A 22,624-nucleotide genomic window follows, 5' to 3' on the forward strand; every position below is an offset into this window, starting at 1 on the left:
AAAATGAGTCAGTTAAATTGTATTTACCAGTGTAAACTGACGTATTTTCCCAAAAGGTTAAGTGCAGGTACTACACGTAATAGGCTGGCTGTCTTCTAGAGCGTCCACAATAAGTCTCGCAAGCTTGGATGACAATAAATCTGTTGAACAATATCTTATTTTATTTTGATCCGCCTGTGGATCCGTTTCAACTATTAGTGATATTTGATATTACACTCTATTAAAGTTGAAATGAATCTATCTTTGCTTCCGCTGTGCATATATATATATTGTGTGGTTTGTCTATGATGATACCAACTACGTCACTATACTCCCCACCGGGCCCACCGGTGACACGTGGAAATTAGGGGTGTGACAGGTTGGTATCAGAGCCAACTCTGAGTGAATTAAACACTAGCCTTTTGTGTTTAATCTCAGTTACACAATTGCACATTCCTCGATTCTCGAGTCTAGACAAAGAACTTAGGAAATATCCAAAATTGTTTTATTTTCTAACTTTGTCTTATATATATTTTGTTGTGTCACTTGTTTGATTTTTGACAGGTTCACAAATGCCGCCACGTATGAGAGGAAGAGGAAGGGGACAAGGAGCATATGCAGCCCCAAACGACCATGAAGCCGGACCTTCGCACAGGCGAACACCTTCAGGCTCCCATAACACAGATACTCAAAATCTGTGGAGGTCTTTTACTGAACCCGCAAGGCACTCGATTTCACTGAGTACCTCACCTTCTATCCCACACTCCTTTGGGCCTCAATCAGAAAATGAGCCCCACAACTCTCACCGGTCCTATATTCCTCTCCAAGGACACCAATCACCCTTTGACCACCCATCACCTGTTTTCCAAGGCCTGTACAACCCCGCTGACTACCTTGATGTGCCTATGGGTCTTAACCCACTTGGACCAGAAGACCATTTTCCTGGTGACAATGCGATGGATGTCGATGAAGATACCGATCCCTCAATGCCACCATCTGGAACTCCGAACCACCCTATCGAGATTTCTGATGGGTCACCATTTGTGGGATCACCATACAATGGTCCCGACAGCTTTGAGGAGAGATTCAGGCAGTATGACTGGGTATTTACCCCTAGTTACCTTAACTCTCCCCTGCACCAGCCGCAACACAGCTCTCCCTTGCACCCCCAGCAACAGCCTCAACAGCAGCCACAGCAGCAGCAGAATCCTTCTGAGGATTCCCGACTTGTCGCGGTCACTCCACCGCTGCCACCACCTCCGGTTTTGCCTCCCCCGCCTCCGAGGCGAAGACAAACGAACGCACGGATTTCCGCACGAGGGGGAGTGCGCATCGGCACCCCTCCACATTCAGGTGGCAGCCGGTACTCGCCACTTCACGAAGAACCAGAGATGGGAGAATCTTCACATCCCGTCTCAGAAGTAACTTCTGCACCAATCGCGCCACCACCACCACAGGATTTCGGAGACCCAATCCCTGCTTATACTAGCGCGGCAGCATACAATCCCTTCGAGCAACCGATCCACACAGGTTATAACTTTACAGAGGATCCCTACTGGGTAGCTGCGAACTACAACTCTCTCCATCCGGAAGGTACTTTTGGAGGTCCCTGGGCTACGGGACAATCGACCTATGGATACCCATCATATGGATATCAGCAGCCGCAGCCTCCTCAACCACCGCATTATCCGCTACCACTGCAGGCACCGATGATGTCGCCGCCACAAGTTCAAGAAATCCTTCAAGGGATAAATGAAGTGCGACGAGAGATGCGACATGAATTACGGGAAGATCGTCGGCATAATCGTGGGATGTTTAAGAAAATGGTGGATTTAATCAAGGGAAAAAGCAAGAAGGACTACTAAATCCTTTGTTTGCTAGTTTATTTAATCATGTCCCTGCGAGGACATTTATTTCTGTACTCTGCCCCTACGTGGGCATATTTTATTCCTTTCTGTTCTACCCCTGCGTGGGTTTGTTTGTTTCTGTTTGACCCCTGCGTGGGTTTGTTTGTTAGTTTAGCCCCTGCGTGGGCATGTTATTTGTGTAAAAGTCCCGTTTAGGGCAAACTCGTGTTAGTTAATTTTATTTGAAATGGTTAATTTAAGTTTTTCATTTTTTTTAAATTATATGCATGAATATAATATACGAATAAATGAAAAATAGCAATTATTATTTTAATTTACCATTTTGATAATAAGAATCTTAAAAAGGTAAAACCTAGCTTGAATGTCATATTAACGACCTAGCCAATATGGTAGAACCTGTTTAAAAAGATTCAAATCTCTGTTAACATCTGTAAACATGTTAACGTTCTTGGCTAGTGTGATCCGCAAAATCACACATGTCACCCTTTTAATAAATTATCCAAATTTATATTCTATATATATCCGGTTGTGACATAATGTCTATGGATTATAACTAATGTCATATAAAACAAAAAGTCAGCCGTGGTTTATAGACCCCCTGCCAAGAAAAAAGGATTGATTTGTTTTAATTATTCAAATTTTAATCCTATAGAATCTAAATTCAAATTTAGAAATTTGTCCAAGTGACTAGGCCTATTGTGCCAATATATATTTCATTCTAGGGTAAAGTAGCTAATTAAAAGTCCTGAATGAAACTAATTAACAAATTAACTAATATGGCTCTTATTTACCATGGTTAATAAATCGTCAAGAACGATAATACTGTTAGGCTTCTAAATAGACCTTGTCCTTACTTTTATGTAGCACCTAAAGCTACATGGCTAAGTCTGAAGAAATAAACAGTCATCCAGAGGAAGGCCCAGATAACACTAAAATACATATAACTGGTGCGGAGCTGCAAGCATTAGTGGAAAATGCTGTTGCCAAAGCCATTGAAAGGCAATATAGTGAATCCAATAGGACCCGAAGTAGGACCCGGTCCGCGCCACATTCCAAGACCAAGGTTCATTCGGAGGCTCATAGCAAACCGCCCTCTAAGAAAGATGTATCTAAGAAAGATGAGCTCAAGAAGGATGATGAGCGACATTCATCCAACCAAAACAGTGTCCCGTCAAGGAAGGTCGAGCATAATCCAGAACCGCGTGGTAAGTCATGTACATACAAATACTTCGTCTCATGTAAACCCCGGGACTTTACTGGGGAGAAGGGAGCGATTGACTGCATGACCTGGTTGGACGAAATGGATACGATAGTGGACATCAGCGGTTGTGCTGAAAGGGATGTAGTAAAATATGTATCCCAATCGTTCAAAGGAGAAGCATTGGCATGGTGGAAGTCTCTCATACAAGCTGCTGGGAAAATCCCACTCTACAACTTATCATGGGATCAGTTCGTTGCTCTTATCAAAGATAATTATTTCCCGCAGCATGAAGTAGAAAGAATCGAGTCAGATTTCGTATCATTGGTGATGAAGAATTTAGACTGTCAGGCTTACCTCACCACTTTCAATACCCTATCTAGGTTGGTTCCGTACCTGGTAACCCCAGAACCTAGGAGAATTGCTCGCTTCATCGGGGGTTTAGCCCCAGAGATTAAAGCAAGTGTTAAGGCATCAAGGCCTGCAACCTTCAGATCAGCAGCTGATCTGTCTCTATCTCTTACCATGGACGTAGTCAGGTTGAGAGCTCTTAGGAACTCAGAAGAAAGTAAGAGAAAGCGTGAGGACGATACCTCACGAAGATCAGATAAGAGACACCGAGGAAATGACGACCACAAGAAAGGGTCGGGATCTAAGAAGGGTGGGCAACAATCAGGGGATAAGCCCAAATGTAAAACTTGCAAGAAGAACCACTTTGGGAAGTGTCGATTTGAGTTGAAATCCCAGTCTCGCACGAGATCCTGTGGAATCTGCAGATCCACAAATCATAAGACCTTGGAATGTAAGAAGCTGAAGGATGCAACATGTTATGGTTGCAATGAGAAGGGGCACATTAAGTCTAATTGCCCAAAGAACACCAAGAAAACCGAAGAAGGGAAAAAGACCAACGCAAGGGTCTTCAAGATGGACGCTAAGGAAGCTGTTCAAGATGACAACGTGATTACAGGTATTTTTCTCGTAAATGATGTTTTTGCTAGAGTATTGTTTGACTCTGGAGCAGATAAGTCTTTTGTAGATAATAAGTTCTGTGAATTGTTAAAATTGCCTGTAAAAGCCTTAAGTGTGAAGTATGAGGTGGAATTAGCTGATGGAACCATAGAAACCGCCTCAACTGTTTTTAGATGGATGTGTTATATCCATTAGGAATCACTCTTTTCCATTATCCTTACTTCCCTTTAAGCTAGCCGGTTTTGATATAGTGATAGGTATGGATTGGTTATCGCATAACCAAGCCCAGATTCTATGCAACAGAAAGCAAGTGTGTTAGGGCTGGAATTTTATTATACATGATCCTTACACGTGATCCTAACCAATGATCCTTGTTTCTTTGGCAGATAGTGATCCTCAGCAGGACTTCAGGATCAGGATCATGGACCATTATAGGATCCTCATACTAACGATCATCTTCGCTTAATGCAATGTTATTTTTGCAGGAATATCTAGCAGGATACGCTCTAGGCATCATGATCAAGGGACGCGTCTTCACAATTATGGCAAGAGCTTAATTGAAGATAGACGTTGCACAGGATATGGAAACTTGGCTTGATTTATGGGCGGCTATTTAGGCTAGATTGTATCTCATTTCTAAAGGGGTAATGAGCTGAATATTAGTTTAGCTACCTAAAATAGGTCACCTACACACGTATAAATACCACTCTTCCTCATTCGGAAGAAGACACACGACATACAACGCAACTCTCACACACTTAGACACTCGAAACAATAGTGATCCTTGTACTCAGCTCATTATCATCCGAAGTTGTAACTATATTTTTCTTATATTGAAGTTGGTGATCGGTAGTTGCCATCACCCGAGGTTTTTTATGCCGGAGATCATACATTGATTAAGGGCTTTTTCCTCGTATAAATCATTGTGTCTTTGCATCTTTATCACAGAAGTGATCCTTTACTTTCATAATTAACCAAGCATCATACCCCGTTTACATAAAGTTTGGTTACATTATCCTTGTGTGATTTTTGACCAAAACAGTTTGGCGCCCACCGTGGGGCAATTGGTGCTTCATTCATAAGAAAACCTCTTTGTTCGAAATCATTTCAAAGAATTACATGGCTTCATCATTGAAAAACATGTCCACGGCAATGTCTGCAGTCACCTCGTCCCAGAACATTCTGCCTCCACCACCGGCAGGATCCCAGAAGAATGCTGAGAAGAGACAAACTCTTACCACTTCTAAAACTCCATCTCCTTCTGCTATGAATTCTTATATTCCCAGTACTAGTGATGTATTTACTTTGATTTTGCAGATGAAGGATCGTATGCAGCGGCAGGATGAAACTAATGAAAGGATCCCCAGGGAAATTGGAGATCTCAAAAGACAGAAGAAAACGGCAGAGGATCATTCTCCATTAATGCCCAAATCCTTGAGCTTTGATACTCCAATGATTACTTCTCAGCCATCAGGAATTCCAGACGTGCAAATCATGGGAGAATCAAGAGGATTGCACCACGGATCGACAGCAATGACTCAGGCATTAGGCTCACACTTCCAGCCGGCAGGATCCTACCCCCAGCATTCAGGATCCTTCATGAATCCGGGAGCCTATCCGGGGGCACAACAGTTTCAAGGATCCTACTTCGTTCCAGGATCATTCCAGGGCCAAGGATCCTCCTTTGTTCCAGGATCATCCCAGGTTCAAGGATCCTCCTTCGTTCCAGGATCATCCCAGACACCAGGATCCTTCCAGATACCAGGATCCCTAAAAAGTTTGCAAACAGGAAGTCTAGATGTCCATCAAGGGGACTTCATTCCAATGCAGACCATTGCTTCCACTGGTCCCTCCGTTGTTCCAGAATCCCAGCAATATGGGATCCCTAACTTGAACCCAATGGGAGGTAACACTTTAAATAATTATCCTACCACTAACCATGGATTCATGCAGGATACAGGTACCAATCATGCTATGGCCAGGGAGTTGCAGAAGCTAAAAGATATGATCTCAAGTGTTCCAGGGGTAGTCAAGCCTATCCCAGAGATTGCAGATGGAAGCCACAAGGTATCTCGCTTTGCACCACCAATTTGTGATGCAGAGGTACCCAAAAGGTTCCATATCCCTACCATGAAGCTGTATGATGGCACAACGGATCCAGAGGAGCATATAGCACAATACAGGGAGATGATGGAGATCAATCCTATCCCAGAAAAGTTGAAGGAAGCATGTCTATGTAAAGGATTTGGATCCACTCTTACTGGATCAGCTCTTAAGTGGCTGCTAAGTCTTCCCCCCTACTCTATTACTTCATTTGCTAATTTAGTTAATTTATTCAATAACCAATTCTCTTGTAGCAGAAAATTTGAAAAATTAACTAGTGATTTGTACAGGATAACTCAAAATCATAATGAATCATTAAGGGATTATATAACTAAATTTAGTAAAGAATCCTTGGACATTCCCAACTTGGATATGGCTACGGCTGTTGAAGCCTTCAAAATGGGACTGCTTAAGGATTCATTATTCTATGATGATCTTGTTATGACACCATGCAGGAATCTAGACGAAGTAAGAACTCGAGCACTCAGGTTCATCCGGCTAGAGGATGACAAGAGGATCCAGGAGAGACAAGTAGGATCCTCAAAACAAGATAAGCAAGGATCCTCCTTCAAGAGCAACAAATTCAAATCCTACCATAGAAATGAAAATCAGAATGTGCATGTTGTTGACCAGGAAGAGGATGATGAAGAATATCCTCCAATCTCAGAATATTGTTTTTCTGTTGATAATCATGAACTGATCCTTGCAATGCAGAATCTAGGTGAAAAAGCTAGGTGGCCCAGGAAGAATGACAAACCATCCGGGACTAAAGACAAGTCAAAATGGTGTGCATACCACGAGGATTTCGGGCATCTAACTGAAGATTGCATAGCCTTAAGAAAAGAAATTGGATACCTGCTAAGCAAGGGGCATCTAAAAGAATTGCTGGGGGGAAAAAAGCAAAGGACCCAGGATCCTGAAAGGATCCCCGAAAAAGTTCCAGCACCTCCGGCAAATGCACAAGTGATCAACTTTATATCCGGAGGATCAGACATCTGTGGTACATCCTTCTCGGCGGCCAAAAGACATGCAAAAGAATCAAAAATGGATAATGGTGAAAGGCCTATTAGAACATCAAGTGTCTCAGAAGGGAAAATGATAACATTTGATGAGGATGATCGCATTAACATTCAGGATCCTCACCATGATAGTTTAGTTATCACTCTCTTTATCTCTAACCATTTTGTCCGCAGGATCCTTATTGATGGAGGGAGCTCAGTGAACATTATCCAGCTTGATGTCCTGAAGAAGATGGGAATTCCAGAATCAGACATCACACCAAGATCCTCCGTGCTTGTAGGATTCAGTGGGGAAACGAAGAAAACTCTGGGGGACATCAAACTCCCAATCTACGTGGAAGGATTACATAATTACCAAAAAATTTTGTGTTATTGACTGTTTATCTTGTTGCAACGTTATCCTTGGCAGGCCTTGGATACATGATATGAAAGCAGTCCCATCTACCTACCATCAATGTGTGAAGCTCCCTAGCCCATGGGGAATAATCAAGATCGACAGTGATCAGCAGGAGGCTAAGGATTGTTATACCTCATCCATGAAGCCAACCTCGAAGCCAAGGGAGCAATAGCAATTACAGTATCCTCCGAGGAATGTCTTGGAGGCAAAGGAACAAGATGTGGACGAAATCCTCTTGGATCCTAGTGATCCTGAATTAAAAATCTATATCGGATCAGGGATCCTTGGCAAGATGAAAGAAGACTTAATATCCTTCCTCAAAAGAAGAAAATCTACCTTTGCTTGGAAACATGAAGATATGACAGGTATATCTAAGGATATTATTACTCACAAACTTGGCATTGACAGGTCTATCAAACCAATCCATCAAAAAAGGAGGAAATTTGCACCAGAAAGGAATGCCATTATCCAGGAAGAAGTAGAGAGACTACTTCGAGCAGGTATGATCAGAGAGGTAAAGTATCCAAAATGGTTAGCCAATGTGGTTGTTGTACAAAAGAAAAACGGAATGTGGAGGGTATGTGTCGATTTCACTGATTTAAATAAGGCATGTCCCAAGGATCCTTTCCCATCACCCCACATTGACTCCATGGTGGATGCAACAGCGGGGCATGAACTGTTAACCTTCATGGATGCATCATCGGGATTCCAACAAATTCAGATGGAACCATCTGACCAAGAGGATACAGCCTTCATGACCCCAACAGGTTTGTATTGTTATATTGCCATGCCTTTTGTATTAAGAAATGCAGGTGCAACATACCAAAGGCTGGTGAATATGATGTTCAAAGATCAAATTGGACAAACTATGGAAGTATACATAGATGATATGGTAGTCAAATCGAAGAAAGCTGAGGATCACCTAAGGGATTTGGAGGAAGCATTTGATATCCTTGATAATTATAACATGAAGCTCAATCCTTCAAAGTGCCACTTCGGTGTTAAGGCAGGAAAATTCCTAGGATATATGGTAACTCAGAGAGGCATTGAGGCAAGTCCGGAGCAAATCAAAGCATTAGTAAACATCAAGTCCCCTGCCAATGCTAAGGATGTGCAAAGGCTAACAGGCAGGATAGCAGCTCTGAACAGGTTCATATCAAAATCCTCAGAAAAATGCAAAGAATTCTACGATATCCTAAGGAAGAATAAGAAGTTTGAATGGACTGAGAAGCATGAGAACGCTTTACAAGCCCTTAAAGAATATATGTCCTCAGCACCAGCATTAGCAAAACCGGAAAAAGGAGATGTGTTATCCTTATACCTGGCGGTATCCTCAACCGCTGTAAGTGCTGTCCTTGTCAAGGATCACGAAGGTACACAATATCCTATCTACTATGTAAGTAAAAGTCTACTTGATGCCGAATCCAGAATGTCCTCAGGAAACCGGAGATGTCAGGGAGAATGGCTAAGTGGGCAGTGAAGCTTAGTGCCCATGATATAAGATATGAACCAAGAACAGCCATTAAATCACAAGCCTTAGCCGACTTTGTGGCTGATTTCAGTAGTGATCTACAAAAAGAAGCAGAATTGGAGGTCCAGCAGCTGGATGAAACCAAGGATCCTTGGATATTACACACTGACGGATCCTCAAATGTCAAGGGCACAGGGCTCGGGATCCTACTAAAATCGCCACAGGGGGACATAATACCCCACTCCATAGCCTGTGAGTTCCAAGCAACTAACAATGAGGCTGAGTATGAAGCCTTGATTGCTGGCTTGCAAATTGCTAAGGATATGGGGGTAAAATATCTTAAAGTATATGTAGACTCATTATTGATCACCAATCACTTTAACGGATCCTATGCTGTTAAAGGTGAAAAACTAACCAAATATTTAGAGATAGTCAAAAAATTGGCACTCTCTTTTGTTTCTTTCAGCTTAACACAGGTACCAAGGGAGGATAACACGGAAGCTGATGCATTGGCCAACTTAGGATCATCCTTAAAAATTCCAGAAGACATAAGTATCCCTATCATCCATATCCTGGCTCCTGCTATTGAAAATCAAGTGGCCATGGAAATAGAAGAGGATACTGCAATAATCCCTAGTGAAGAAGCTCAATCTTATTCAGGATCATGGGTCTCACCAATTATGAAATACTTGCAAAACGGAGAGATTCCAATGGGAGAAAATCCTAGAGCTTTCCGGATCAAGGTATCTCAATTTACAATCTTAAATAATGTGCTATATAAACGATCCCTTGCAGGACCATACTTAAGATGTATTGAGGATCCTGAAATTGAAGAAGTGTTGAGAGACTTCCATGAAGGAGATTGTGGAAACCACACTGGGGGCAGGGCATTATTCTCAAGGATCCTTAGAACAGGATACTACTGGCCAACCATGAAAAGGGATGCTGTAGAATATGCTAGGAAATGTGATCCTTGTCAAAGACACAGCAATATCCTTCATCAACCAGCTGAACTGCTACACCCTATACCATCCTCTTGGCCATTCATGAGATGGGGAATGGATATAGTGGGCAAGCTTCCTAAAGCACCTGGTGGAAAAGTATTTATGCTTGCCATGACTAACTATTTTTCTAAGTGGATAGAAGCTGAAGCCTTCGCCCAAGTCAGAGAAAAGGAAGTCATATCCTTCATCAAAAGAAATATTATAACTAGATTTGGCATTCCCTCTGAAATTGTATGTGATAATGGCTCCCAATTCAATGGAAGCAGAACCACTAACTTTTGTGACAGTTGGGGAATCAAGATGATAACATCAACACCAGTTCATCCACAAGCCAATGGTCAAACAGAATCATCCAACAAGATCATCATCAACAATCTGAAGAAGAAGCTAGGATCCAAGAAGGGGAAATGGGCAGAGGAGTTACCTTATGTGCTATGGGCTGATAGAACAACTCCCAAGAATGCCACTGGTCAAACACCTTTCTCTTTAGTATTTGGGGCAGAAGCAGTGATCCCAACAGAAATGGTGATCCCAACTGCTAGAACAAGTACTCGTGATCCTGAAGAAAATGCTACAATTCTAGCTCAGGATTTGGATACTATTGAAGAAATCAGGGATCTAGCTAGGATAAGGATGGCAAGCTACCAACAAAGAATGGCTGGTGCCTACAACAAAAATGTCAGGTTAAGGAAATTCCAAGTCGGAGATATGGTATTGAGAAAAGCATTTCAAAATACTATCAATCCTGCTGACGGGAAGTTAGCACCAAAATGGGAAGGTCCCTACTTGATTGAAGCTGAAGCAGGAAAGGGGGCATACAGGTTGCTAACCATGGAAGGAAACTTGTTGCCAAGAGCCTGGAATGCTGTTCACTTAAAGAAATATTTCATGTGAACATGATCCTCCATGCACGTGATCCTTACATTGAAGTATCCTTAAAGGATCCCGGTGATATCAGTGATCCTTACTCTGGTAATATGCTTATCCTAGAAACTATTGCATTTTCTTACTTTTTACCTAAGGATAAGGATCATGTATCCTTCATCCTCTACTCACGAAACATTTGAGTTATGATAAGTTCAGGTATCTGCAGCATATCGTCAAAGATCTTCAAAAGCACCGCAGATCCTTGGGTCCAACCCCAGTTATCCTTGGGATTATCCCCAGTTTCCGCCAGCAGCGAACGATGATCCTGATATAGTTCACGTCTTTGGGACCAGTACCCACTTCCGGGGCTGACAACCTCATCGTACTGGCTATACCCAGGATCCTACGTATAATGGTAGACGTACCATACATCCGTTCCTAAGGTTTCTAACGTTTTCACGTTAGCTAAGGTTTTGACATTTTCATGTCACTAAGTTTGGATAGTCGCTAGAAAGGGCCATACTCCAGTTTACATACGATCCTTTGGGCTTGTCCCCAGTTATCCTATGGGCTTGTCCCCAGTGATCCTCCGGGATCATCCTCAGTTATCCTTTGGGCATGTGCCCAGCTACTAATTTATCTCTTACATTGGCTTAGTCCCAAGATATGTTCCACCTTTCAGGTTCTCGAAGTTAAGCAAATAAGGATCCTTAATCCTTATCATCCATTAAAGTTTTACTTGTGGTTATCCCGATTAAAGGATAGGATCCTAACTTGGATCCTCAGGTATGATCCTTAACTATTTTTAATTTCATTATTCATTTGAAAAACCTTTAGACCTTGACAAATGAACCTATGATCCTTAAAATAAACGACCTTGAAAATTTTCGATTATAGGATATTTGATCCAGGATCATATCCTATATTTCTCGAGCATGGTTTGCTTAATTATTGTTATTTCTAAAACAAATGGAAACTAAAAAGATAAACAAAGGATAACAACACAGGATAAGCCAGAAAGATTAAGGTTATATTATTAGCAAAAGGATCTTTAACCCTTGCAAAAAGTTGTCAAAATTGCCAACCCACGTTTCTACCAGCAAAACGTGGCCCGTCCACATGGGTTGGCAAAGGGTGTCCATTGTCTATGCGGTCTTAGCAGGTACAGGAAAGTAAAAGCGGCAGGATCACAAAGGCTTCATCCCCCAAACAGAGGATCCCTCCACCTTTTGTAATCCTACCTATTGTTCAAAGGATCCAAGATCCTTTACCCTAAAAACTATTGTTCAGAGATTACAGACCATAATTGTTTCACAAACACCACTACCACAAAAAACTATTACCAAAAAAATTGGGCTCCAGCCTAGTCAAAAATATCCATCATCGCCCAATCCAGCAGCTCACACCTCTGCTGCTCCATCACCACCAGCATCTCCACCTTGATCCTTCTCAGCATCACCACCTTCCAGCATGGGGATCTCCTCAGCCTCATCCTCGTCCTCCAGGTCCGCCAGCCTTGCCTTCCAACCTTCAACGTCCCACGAGCTTTTGTCAAAGGTAGGATCCTGAGCCTCCTCAGCCATCTGAAGTTGTATCTTGTACATAGCAATTGCCGCGGAGACCTTGGCATCTTGGGTGATCTCCTGCTTCTCGTTATCCATATCGGTCAACCTCTGAGCAGCCTCATCCTTCGTGGCCCGGAGTTCCTTCTCAAGATCTGCTATCTTGAGATCCTTAAGCACGCCCATTTGTTGAAGGTCGGCAATCTGGCTCTCTTGATCCTCAACATGGCCAAGATAGGTCTCGATCTCGGCAAGTTTCTACAAAGAGGGAAATAAGGTAAGTTCAGAACCGGATGATCCTCAAAGAAACAGGATACACAAACAGGATATTCGAAACGGATAACCAACAGGGGCAGTGATCCTTACCTCATTCACGTAGTCAAGGAATTGCTGACGGAGGAGGGGAAATCCTTGGAGATCTTCAGAGGTTTTCCTCTTTTTTCCCTTGCCCCGGATAGGTGCCTTGGGGGCTGAAACTGAAGGACTGGCAGCAGGAGCCTTCTTCCTCGAAGACTTGACGTTGGTGAGATCATCTATCCCAAATTTAGAAGCAGATTTGACAGACCTGGCAGACTTTCCAGCACCTACACAATCAAAAAACAAGATAAGTTGCTTTATTAATCAAACAATCCTACATATAATTTATTTTCTATAAGGATACTTACTTGACATAGTGGCAGATGCAGAGGATACTTCTTGAGAATCTTGGACGGTGACTTGGAAACTTCTGACTTCAGGATTAAGCTTTTTAAAAGCTAGGACTCTCTCTTTTGCAGCAGGGCTTAATTTCAGATGAGCAATGGATATAGCTGCACAAGAGATAAAAAGAGATATTAGTGATCCTCATTATATGAGACAGGGCTGATAGTGATCCTTCGAGGATCCTCTATCCTACCATGAGTGGCCCATTCCTTGGGCAGATCCTTCCCATCTGGGATGGAATCCCTCCTAACAAAGAAAAAGCGACGCTTCCAGTTTGTATCGTTCTTAGTGACCTTGAAGACAGGATGATCCTCCCCGGCTTTCCGTTTCAACAAATACCGGTGAGAACCAAAGGTGGTGAGATCGTAAAACTCAGCTAACTCCGCCATCCCCAGATCAATCCCTTCCTGCTCGATGATCCTCTCAAAGGTATACAGAACCCTCCAGATCATCGGCATAGCTTGGATATATGAGATGCCGGTTAAGGAAAAGAAAGATTTGGTGAACGATGGAAAAGGATATGAATACCCTATGGTGAATGGAGTAGCAGGAAAAGCCACCCAGGTATTCGAAACAGAGTCACTCAGAGCGGTAGGTGTGAAGGACTTGAAAACAGCATTCGCCGGAAAGCAATGACGAATTTTGTCTATGTGAACATCAGTAAAGCAGCACCTCTCCGTAGGAGAATCCTTGATAATCCCCTGGCTTTTTAGGGGACTACTCTTCTTGGAATCCTTATGAGGAGAATTCCGGAGCAACATGCTTGTGACGGAATGGAAACAGAGTAAAAACAAAAAACAGAGCAAAGAGAATAGAGAAAGGAAAGAGAGAAGAGGAGAATACCTGATCAATCTTCGGTGGAGATTATAAAGGGAGTATATCCTGAATTTAAATACAAACTGATCCTCACCCTATCTCCTATTTATAATCATGATCTGCAGGGATTGTCTCATCTATGACGTAATGATCACAACGGCTAGTCCATGTGTAACGGCTAGTTATTCGGAGTCGCCCGTTGGAGATAAGATCAAAATACAACTCGTCAATTTACAATAAACTCCTTATATTTTGGGGGCAATTGTTAGGGCTGGAATTTTATTATACATGATCCTTACACGTGATCCTAACCAATGATCCTTGTTTCTTTGGCAGATAGTGATCCTCAGCAGGACTTCAGGATCAGGATCATGGACCATTATAGGATCCTCATACTAACGATCATCTTCGCTTAATGCAATGTTATTTTTGCAGGAATATCTAGCAGGATACGCTCTAGGCATCATGATCAAGGGACGCGTCTTCACAATTATGGCAAGAGCTTAATTGAAGATAGACGTTGCACAGGATATGGAAACTTGGCTTGATTTATGGGCGGCTATTTAGGCTAGATTGTATCTCATTTCTAAAGGGGTAATGAGCTGAATATTAGTTTAGCTACCTAAAATAGGTCACCTACACACGTATAAATACCACTCTTCCTCATTCGGAAGAAGACACACGACATACAACGCAACTCTCACACACTTAGACACTCGAAACAATAGTGATCCTTGTACTCAGCTCATTATCATCCGAAGTTGTAACTATATTTTTCTTATATTGAAGTTGGTGATCGGTAGTTGCCATCACCCGAGGTTTTTTATGCCGGAGATCATACATTGATCAAGGGCTTTTTCCTCGTATAAATCATTGTGTCTTTGCATCTTTATCACAGAAGTGATCCTTTACTTTCATAATTAACCAAGCATCATACCCCGTTTACATAAAGTTTGGTCACATTATCCTTGTGTGATTTTTGACCAAAACAAAGTGGTAGTTAAAACTCCGTCTGGTGAGTCACTCACTATCCAAGGAGATACTCAGCATGGATTGCCTGAGCAAGTGTCCATACTCAAGGCATCCAGATGTCTGCAGAAGGGTTGTGTCATTTATATGGCACAAGTTACTATTGATGAGCCAAAGCCAAAGATTGAAGATATCCCTGTCATTTCGGAATACCCTGAAGTTTTCCCGGAAGAACTACCTGGTTTACCACCGGATAGGCAAGTGGAATTTCGAATTGACATCATTCCGGGTGCGGCGCCAGTAGCGAGAGCACCATATAGGTTGGCACCAACGGAGATGAAGGAGTTAAGGACGCAGTTAGATGATCTGTTAGCTAAAGGTTTTATTAGACCTAGCTCGTCCCCTTGGGGAGCGCCGATTTTGTTTGTCAAAAAGAAGGATGGATCGATGCGTCTGTGAATCGATTACCGCGAGCTTAATAAAGTCACTATCAAGAATAGGTATCCTTTGCCTAGGATCGACGATCTGTTCGACCAGTTACAAGGGGCAAGCTACTTTTCAAAGATCGACTTGAGGTCAGGCTATCACCAGTTGAAGGTCAAGGATGAAGATGTTCACAAGACAGCGTTTAGGACTCGTTATGGACATTACGAGTTCCTAGTGATGCCTTTTGGGCTCACTAACGCACCAGCCGCATTCATGGATCTCATGAATCGCGTCTGCAAGCCTTATCTGGATAAATTCGTCATCGTCTTTATTGACGACATCCTTATCTACTCAAAGAACCAAGCTGACCACGAGAAACACCTTCGTTGTATTCTCAAACTTCTACATCATGAGAAACTCTATGCCAAATTTTCAAAGTGCGAATTTTGGCTTCGAGAAATCCAATTCCTTGGACATGTGGTAAGTGAGCGTGGTATCCAAGTAGATCCCGCTAAGGTAGAAGAAGTTATGAATTGGCAAGAGCCAAAGACACCTACCGAGATTCGCAGTTTTCTAGGATTAGCAGGATACTATAGGCGATTCATCGAAAATTTTTCAAGGATTGCTGCGCCCCTAACTTCGTTGACACGTAAGAAGATCAAGTTTGATTGGGGCCCTAAGCAGCAGGAATCCTTTGACGTTCTGAAGAAGAAGTTGAGCAATGCACCAGTCTTAACATTGCCCGATGGTATAGAAGAATTCGTGGTGTATTGCGATGCGTCACACACTGGCATGGGCTGTGTACTCATGCAGAGAGGCAAGGTCATTGCCTACGCTTCACGACAACTAAAGGTGCACGAGAAAAACTACACCACCCACGACTTGGAACTGGGTGCCGTTGTATTTGCATTGAAACTTTGGAGACACTACTTGTATGGAACAAAGTGTGTAATCTATTCGGATCACAAGAGCCTTCAACATTTGTTCAATCAGAAGGACTTGAACATGCGACAAAGACGATGGATGGAAACTTTAAATGATTACGACTGTGAGATAAGATACCATCCAGGCAAGGCGAATGTAGTTGCTGACGCCTTAAGCAGAAAAGAGAGAATAAAGCCGATAAGAATCAATGCCAAGCGCATAGAAATAAGGAATAATTTGAACGAAAGGGTGTTAGCTGCACAGAAGGAAGCTGTGTTGGAAGCTAACTATCCTGAAGAAAAGCTAGGAGTAACTGATGAGCAGTTATCCTATGATAAGGATGGAATGCTAAGACTGAATGGGCGAATATGGGTTCCAGTTTATGGAGGACTTCGAGATGTTATCCTCCAGGAAGCCCACAGCTCCAAATATTCCGTTCATCCTGGTGCTGATAAGATGTACCAGGATCTAAAGGCAAACTACTGGTGGATTGGTTTGAAAAAGTCTGTAGCTGCGTATGTAGCTAAATGTCTGACTTGTGCGCAAGTCAAAGCTGAGCATCAGAAGCCGTCAGGTTTGCTTCAACAACCTGAAATTCCCACGTGGAAGTGGGAGATGGTGACAATGGATTTCATCACCAAATTGCCCAAGACAAGGAAGGGAAACGATACTATATGGGTTATAGTAGATAGGCTAACCAAGTCAGCACATTTTCTTCCCATTAAAGAAACTTACAGCTCTGACATGTTAGCTCAATTGTATGTGGATAAGATCGTAGCTCTACATGGTGTACCAGTGTCGATTATCTCTGACCGAGATACGAGATACACCTCTCATTTTTGGAAGAGTTTCCAACAGTCTTTGGGTACGCGCTTAAACTTTAGTACGGCTTACCATCCACAGACAGACGGACAGAGTGAGCGTACCATCCAAACATTGGAATACATGCTTCGAGCATGTGTGATTGATTTAGGTGGCAGTTGGGATAACCACCTACCATTGATAGAGTTCTCCTATAACAATAGCTACCATACTAGTATTAAGGTTGCGCCTTTCGAGGCATTATATGGTAGAAAATGCAGAACACCCATCTGTTGGGCAGAAGTAGGAGAAGTTCAATTATCAGGACCAGATTTGGTTTTTGAAACAACGGACAAGATTGTCCAGATCCGCGATCACTTGAAAGCTGCCCAAGATAGGCAGAAAAGCTACGCAGATCCAAAGCGTAAGTCTTTTCACTTCGAAGTAGGTGACAAAGTATTGCTTAAGGTATCACCCTGGAAGGGAGTGATGCGATTTGGTAAGAAAGGTAAGCTAAGCTCGAGATACAAAGGACCTTTTGAGGTTATCGAACGCGTCGGATCAGTTGCCTATAAGCTAAACTTACCTGAAGAACTTAGTAGTATACATAATGTGTTCCACATCTGTAATCTGAAGAAGTGTTTCGCTGACGAATCACTGGTCATACCGCATACAGATATACACATAGATGAAAGCTTGAAGTTTGTGGAAAAACCATAGTCGATTGAGGATCGACAGGTGAAGAAGCTTCGAAGGAAGCATGTACCTATAGTTAAGGTCAAGTGGGATGCCCGTAGAGGTCCCGAATACACATGGGAGGTAGAATCCACGATGAAAGAAAAATACCCTCATTTGTTCCAGTAAATCTCGAGGTCGAGATTTCTTTTAAGGGGGTGAGGATGTAACACCCCGGAAATTTACGTCCAATAATGCATTGACACGTGGCATAGGCTTTGGATATGTGAAAACATACTTTAGAGGGACTAAAGTTGACAAACAGTGAGACTATGGGAATATAAGGGTCCAAAGTGTCAACAATGGAAAAATAGGCTCTACAATAACCCTACATGGTGTTTATAATCCTAAATGGATATATCATGGATCATACAAAGCGGAAAACGAAAGAAAGTGAGGAATTGCAAACTACAGGGGCTAATTGTGTCAACATGTTGAATGTATACCTCTAAGTGATCTTTTGGCAAACTCGAAGCTTTGTAATGATAAAATATACTCACTAGAATATGTGGTAAAATTTCATGAAGTTTCGTTATCGTATGAGAAAGTTATGATCAAAACCGTGCACGAAGGGTTAAATGCGTCAACGTTGAAATTCGTGACTTTTCGGGTAAGAACAAAGTTACCCAAGGACTTTACCATGTTTGTAAATGTCCCAAGGTCCTTAAAAATCATATTTGAGGGTTTAATGTGCAAGACAAATAGCAAAAACCACGTAACAAAGGACCAAGGACCAAAACATCAACAATTAAGAGGTTTTTGTGGATCAGAAGAAGCCAGGCGGCCCGCCTAGGGTCCTTAAGCGGGCCGCGAGGCCTGCCCAGCGACAGAAAACGGCCAGGTGCCAGTTTCAGGCCTGATTTCGAGTTGTTTACAACTGTTGTCCACTCCAGAGCCTCACCAATGGTATTACATGCAGCTAGGGGCACTTGGATTCATCTTACAACATCCCTAGACCTTTGTGGCAACTTCCCATGAGATCAAACTTTTTATAAAGATCATTGAAGTTGTAAACTTTCATCACTTACATTTTCATAACTCACAAGAACCCCTTCTGGAGCTCCTCTGATCAACCTCAGGCATTCTAGTGCTCTCTAAGCCTTATTAGGACTCTTGTAAGTGTTCATACCTTTCTCTAAATTGTTCTAGCTTAGTTTATTAACCGAAAGTCAATCCGTCGTAAATTTAGTTTGACTTTGTGATTAAACGAAATTGGCTCAGTCATTTCTCAAATTGAAAGCACCTACAAGTTGGTATTTATGTGGGAAACAAACCCTTAAAAGGGTATTTCCAGGTTCCCACTCTAAATATGATAATTGTCGAGTCAAAGCTTGTTTCAAAAAGTCAACAGAATGTGTATTTGCAAATTTAAGCATGATTAGCAATGTAGGGTACATGCAACCTATTTGATCATTAAAATAACTTGGTAATCAATGTAAGAACGTGTCTCAACAAGTGCATCTCGACAATTTTCAGTTTAAACCCGGATCGGAACCGAAAGTCTCATAAATTGACTTTTTCTTTGACTCTCAATTCTGATCCGTGCATGCATGTTTGAGATCTGCCTTAGAACTTATTTTGAACCAATTTCATATATGTACAACTCTCTGAGATTTTACAACTTGGTTCAATACTCATCCGATGCATATGCATGTTTCCGATTTATGTTTAAAAGTTGACTATTATGCCCTTTTTGCTATAAAACGCGATTTTTGAAAAAGTGAAAGAGTAGAAACGTTTGTTACTGATTTATAAGCTTGCACTTTAAATTTGATATCAGTTTGAGGTCTAGATTAAGAGTTATGCTCAATATCGTAATTTGAAAGCTTTATGTTAAGTAAACGGCGTAATTAGCGTATAGCCTATTTAAACCCACTTTTTGATATAAAACTTTTTACCCACTGATGTAATATAATATTTTGGGATTTTTGATGATTTTTATTTAATTTTTGGCTGAGCATAACATAGGTCTCTAAGTTTAATTCGGTTAATACCGATTTTGCCCTTTTTTGGCCATAAAATGAATTCTACAAATCCTTTTGACCCCAAACCTTTTTCTACTGATTTTATTTGTTAAATAAAATATTTTGAGCCTTCTGGAATTATAAAAATCTCAGCTTTCTTTTAAAAACCCGGAAATGGCTCCAAATCGGCTTTTTAAGCGTTTTTAACGCATAGTATGCACTATAATCACATTAGACACTTAAGGTTAATACCTACTGATGTTTTTAGTATATTTTTATATAATAACAGTAAGCACAAGTTTTTGAACTCAGGTTTCCAGTTTTGACCGTTTGAGCCCTTGTGAAATTACCAAAATACCCCTAAGGGACATAGTTTGATTTTAAATGATAAGTTTCACATACGGGTCATAACCTACTGAACTAACATATTAAATTAAGTGTATTTGCTGTGTAAATCAGACCTGTAACTCAGATTACAAATTTAACTCTTTTATAATCTTTTAAATGACCAAAATGCCCTTATGAGGCGTAAATTGAGTTAAATTTCGTATGGGGCATAATAGAAGACATCTTACTAATAGTATAATATATTTAAGGCATATTATCTCAGGAAACTTGCATATGACTCTTATGGTTACCCGTAACGCTCTTTTAACGTTCGGTTCGGTTTATGTAACTAGTTTGCATAAATTGACCGAAACGGGTCAAACATTATCATTTTTGTCTCAAAATCCAGAATGTATTTAGCATACCCATATTATACAAGTATTCAAACTTGTCGGGTCTAAATCACGTTCTATCCTGTCTTCGCTTAATCGTGCGTTTGAACCGTATCGTCCTTAAAACTAACCGGTCTAAGCTTAGGCTTAAATAAAGATCCGTTAGGAATCTAATAGGTTATTATAAACCTTTGTTTCAGAATAGAAGAACCAGTAAAAGCTACCTTCACTTGCTAGTTGTGATTTATACTTACCAAGGTAAATACTTTTAACTTATTTTCCCTATACGGGCTTGGGTTACGGTATATAGAATACCGCTTGATCGAGCATCAAATCTTACATCCTTGGGTGGTTAATTGAATAATTTGATCGGCTCGTTTAAACAGTCTTGTTTACTTTAAGCCTTTGGAGGATTAATGACCATGTCCCGGATATCCTTGGCATCATCTTACGAGATGGCCACGACCAGAGCACGAGGTGTAGGCGTACACCTGTTAGTGTATAACTCATTATTGTGGTGTGTCTATTGATCTTTAACCCGGACAAGATCCGGGCTACTGAACGCACAAGTAACATGTAATTCGTTCACAAGATTATTATAAATAATTATCCCAAGTTATAAAAATGTTTTGTGCCTTGAGCATTCAAATCAATTTTCAACCTTTTCAAAATGAGTCAGTTAAATTGTATTTACCAGTGTAAACTGACGTATTTTCCCAAAAGGTTAAGTGCAGGTACTACACGTAATAGGCTGGCTGTCTTCTAGAGCGTCCACAATAAGTCTCGCAAGCTTGGATGACAATAAATCTGTTGAACAATATCTTATTTTATTTTGATCCGCTTGTGGATCCGTTTCAACTATTAGTGATATTTGATATAACACTCTATTAAAGTTGAAATGAATCTATCTTTGCTTCCGCTGTGCATATATATATATTGTGTGGTTTGTCTATGATGATGCCAACTACGTCACTATACTCCCCACCGGGCCCACCGGTGACACGTGGAAATTAGGGGTGTGACATACTAACAATATTTCACCATATTTCATCTTTATGTAAACTTTATGTTCAAGCTTTTAGTTCATGTTCTTTAATGTTCTTGTATTTTCATCATACTACATCTGTTAACCATAAAAATAAAAGTAAACAAGAGTTATGAGAGATCTTATTACTAGCTTTAAGCTAGGGAAGAACACTTCTGAAAAAGATGATGAAAAGTGGATGATGAAAGGAAATGAGAAGGATTCTTCAAGATCTTCAAGCTCCAAGTATCACCTTCTAACACTTGAAACAAGCTTAAAAATGGAATGATGGTGGTTGCAAGGTGGTGGTGGTGGTGGCGGCACAAGTGTGAGCCGAGAGGGAGAGGAGAGAGTGAGAGATGGAGTGGTGTAGTGTGGAATGAAATGAAATGATCTTGTGATATCCTAGGCCATACTTATAATCATCTTCTCAATATTTTGGCAACTAAATCAAGCAAGATCTAGTAAAATATAAAATGAAATCTTGGAGAGTATGGTGGGGATTTTGGTGGGTCCATGGTGACCGTAAATGGGCATGGGGGGGGGGGGTTAATTAAAACTTTGATGGTAAGTAGGTAAATAATAATTCAATTCTAAGTATAAGGTTACATGTTTTAGTTAGTAGATATCTAGTGGGTGTTATGGTGTTCGAGGACCATAACTAGCTCAGAAAAATTAAAAATGATTCTAGCAATATTTTGATGTCCCGGGTAATGTCCGGTTGTTCGGTTAGATACCGTTCCGATAAAGTGCTAAGTTATTCCGTATAGTGTCCTTTATGTATCTTTTTGTAACACTTTTAATTTCCAACACTTAGGAAAGCATACAGGACCATTTTGTCAATTTTCTGCACAAGACTAGTATGTTAAAATGCTGAAAAATGCAGAAATCATAAAGCAGTTACGTCATCAGTTGTAATTAAGCACAGTCATTAAGCACAGTTTTATATTAATTAATCGTACGGATACATGTAATTATGAGGGTTGTCACACGAACCGATCCCAATAAGCTATTGAGCCTCTAAACTTGTTAAGATCTCTGATTTTGAGCAAATTCATTTTATCAACTAGTTGAGTTCACATTCCAGTTTCTACAAGCCAAACAGTT

At 41.2% G+C, this 22,624-nt stretch overlaps 1 protein-coding gene across 1 annotated transcript; it reads left to right on the forward strand.

Moving 5' to 3' along the window:
- The first annotated feature begins 884 nt into the window (after positions 1 to 884).
- On the forward strand, positions 885 to 1,844 carry LOC110887300 (extensin-like). Its single transcript, XM_022135018.1, has one exon. The coding sequence runs from the start codon at positions 885 to 887 to the stop codon at positions 1,842 to 1,844; it is 960 nt and encodes a 319-aa protein (XP_021990710.1).
- Positions 1,845 to 22,624: the final 20,780 nt, after the last annotated feature.

This window comes from Helianthus annuus, chromosome 15 (assembly GCF_002127325.2).
Source record: "Helianthus annuus cultivar XRQ/B chromosome 15, HanXRQr2.0-SUNRISE, whole genome shotgun sequence".
Classification (NCBI taxonomy): Eukaryota; Viridiplantae; Streptophyta; class Magnoliopsida; order Asterales; family Asteraceae; genus Helianthus; species Helianthus annuus.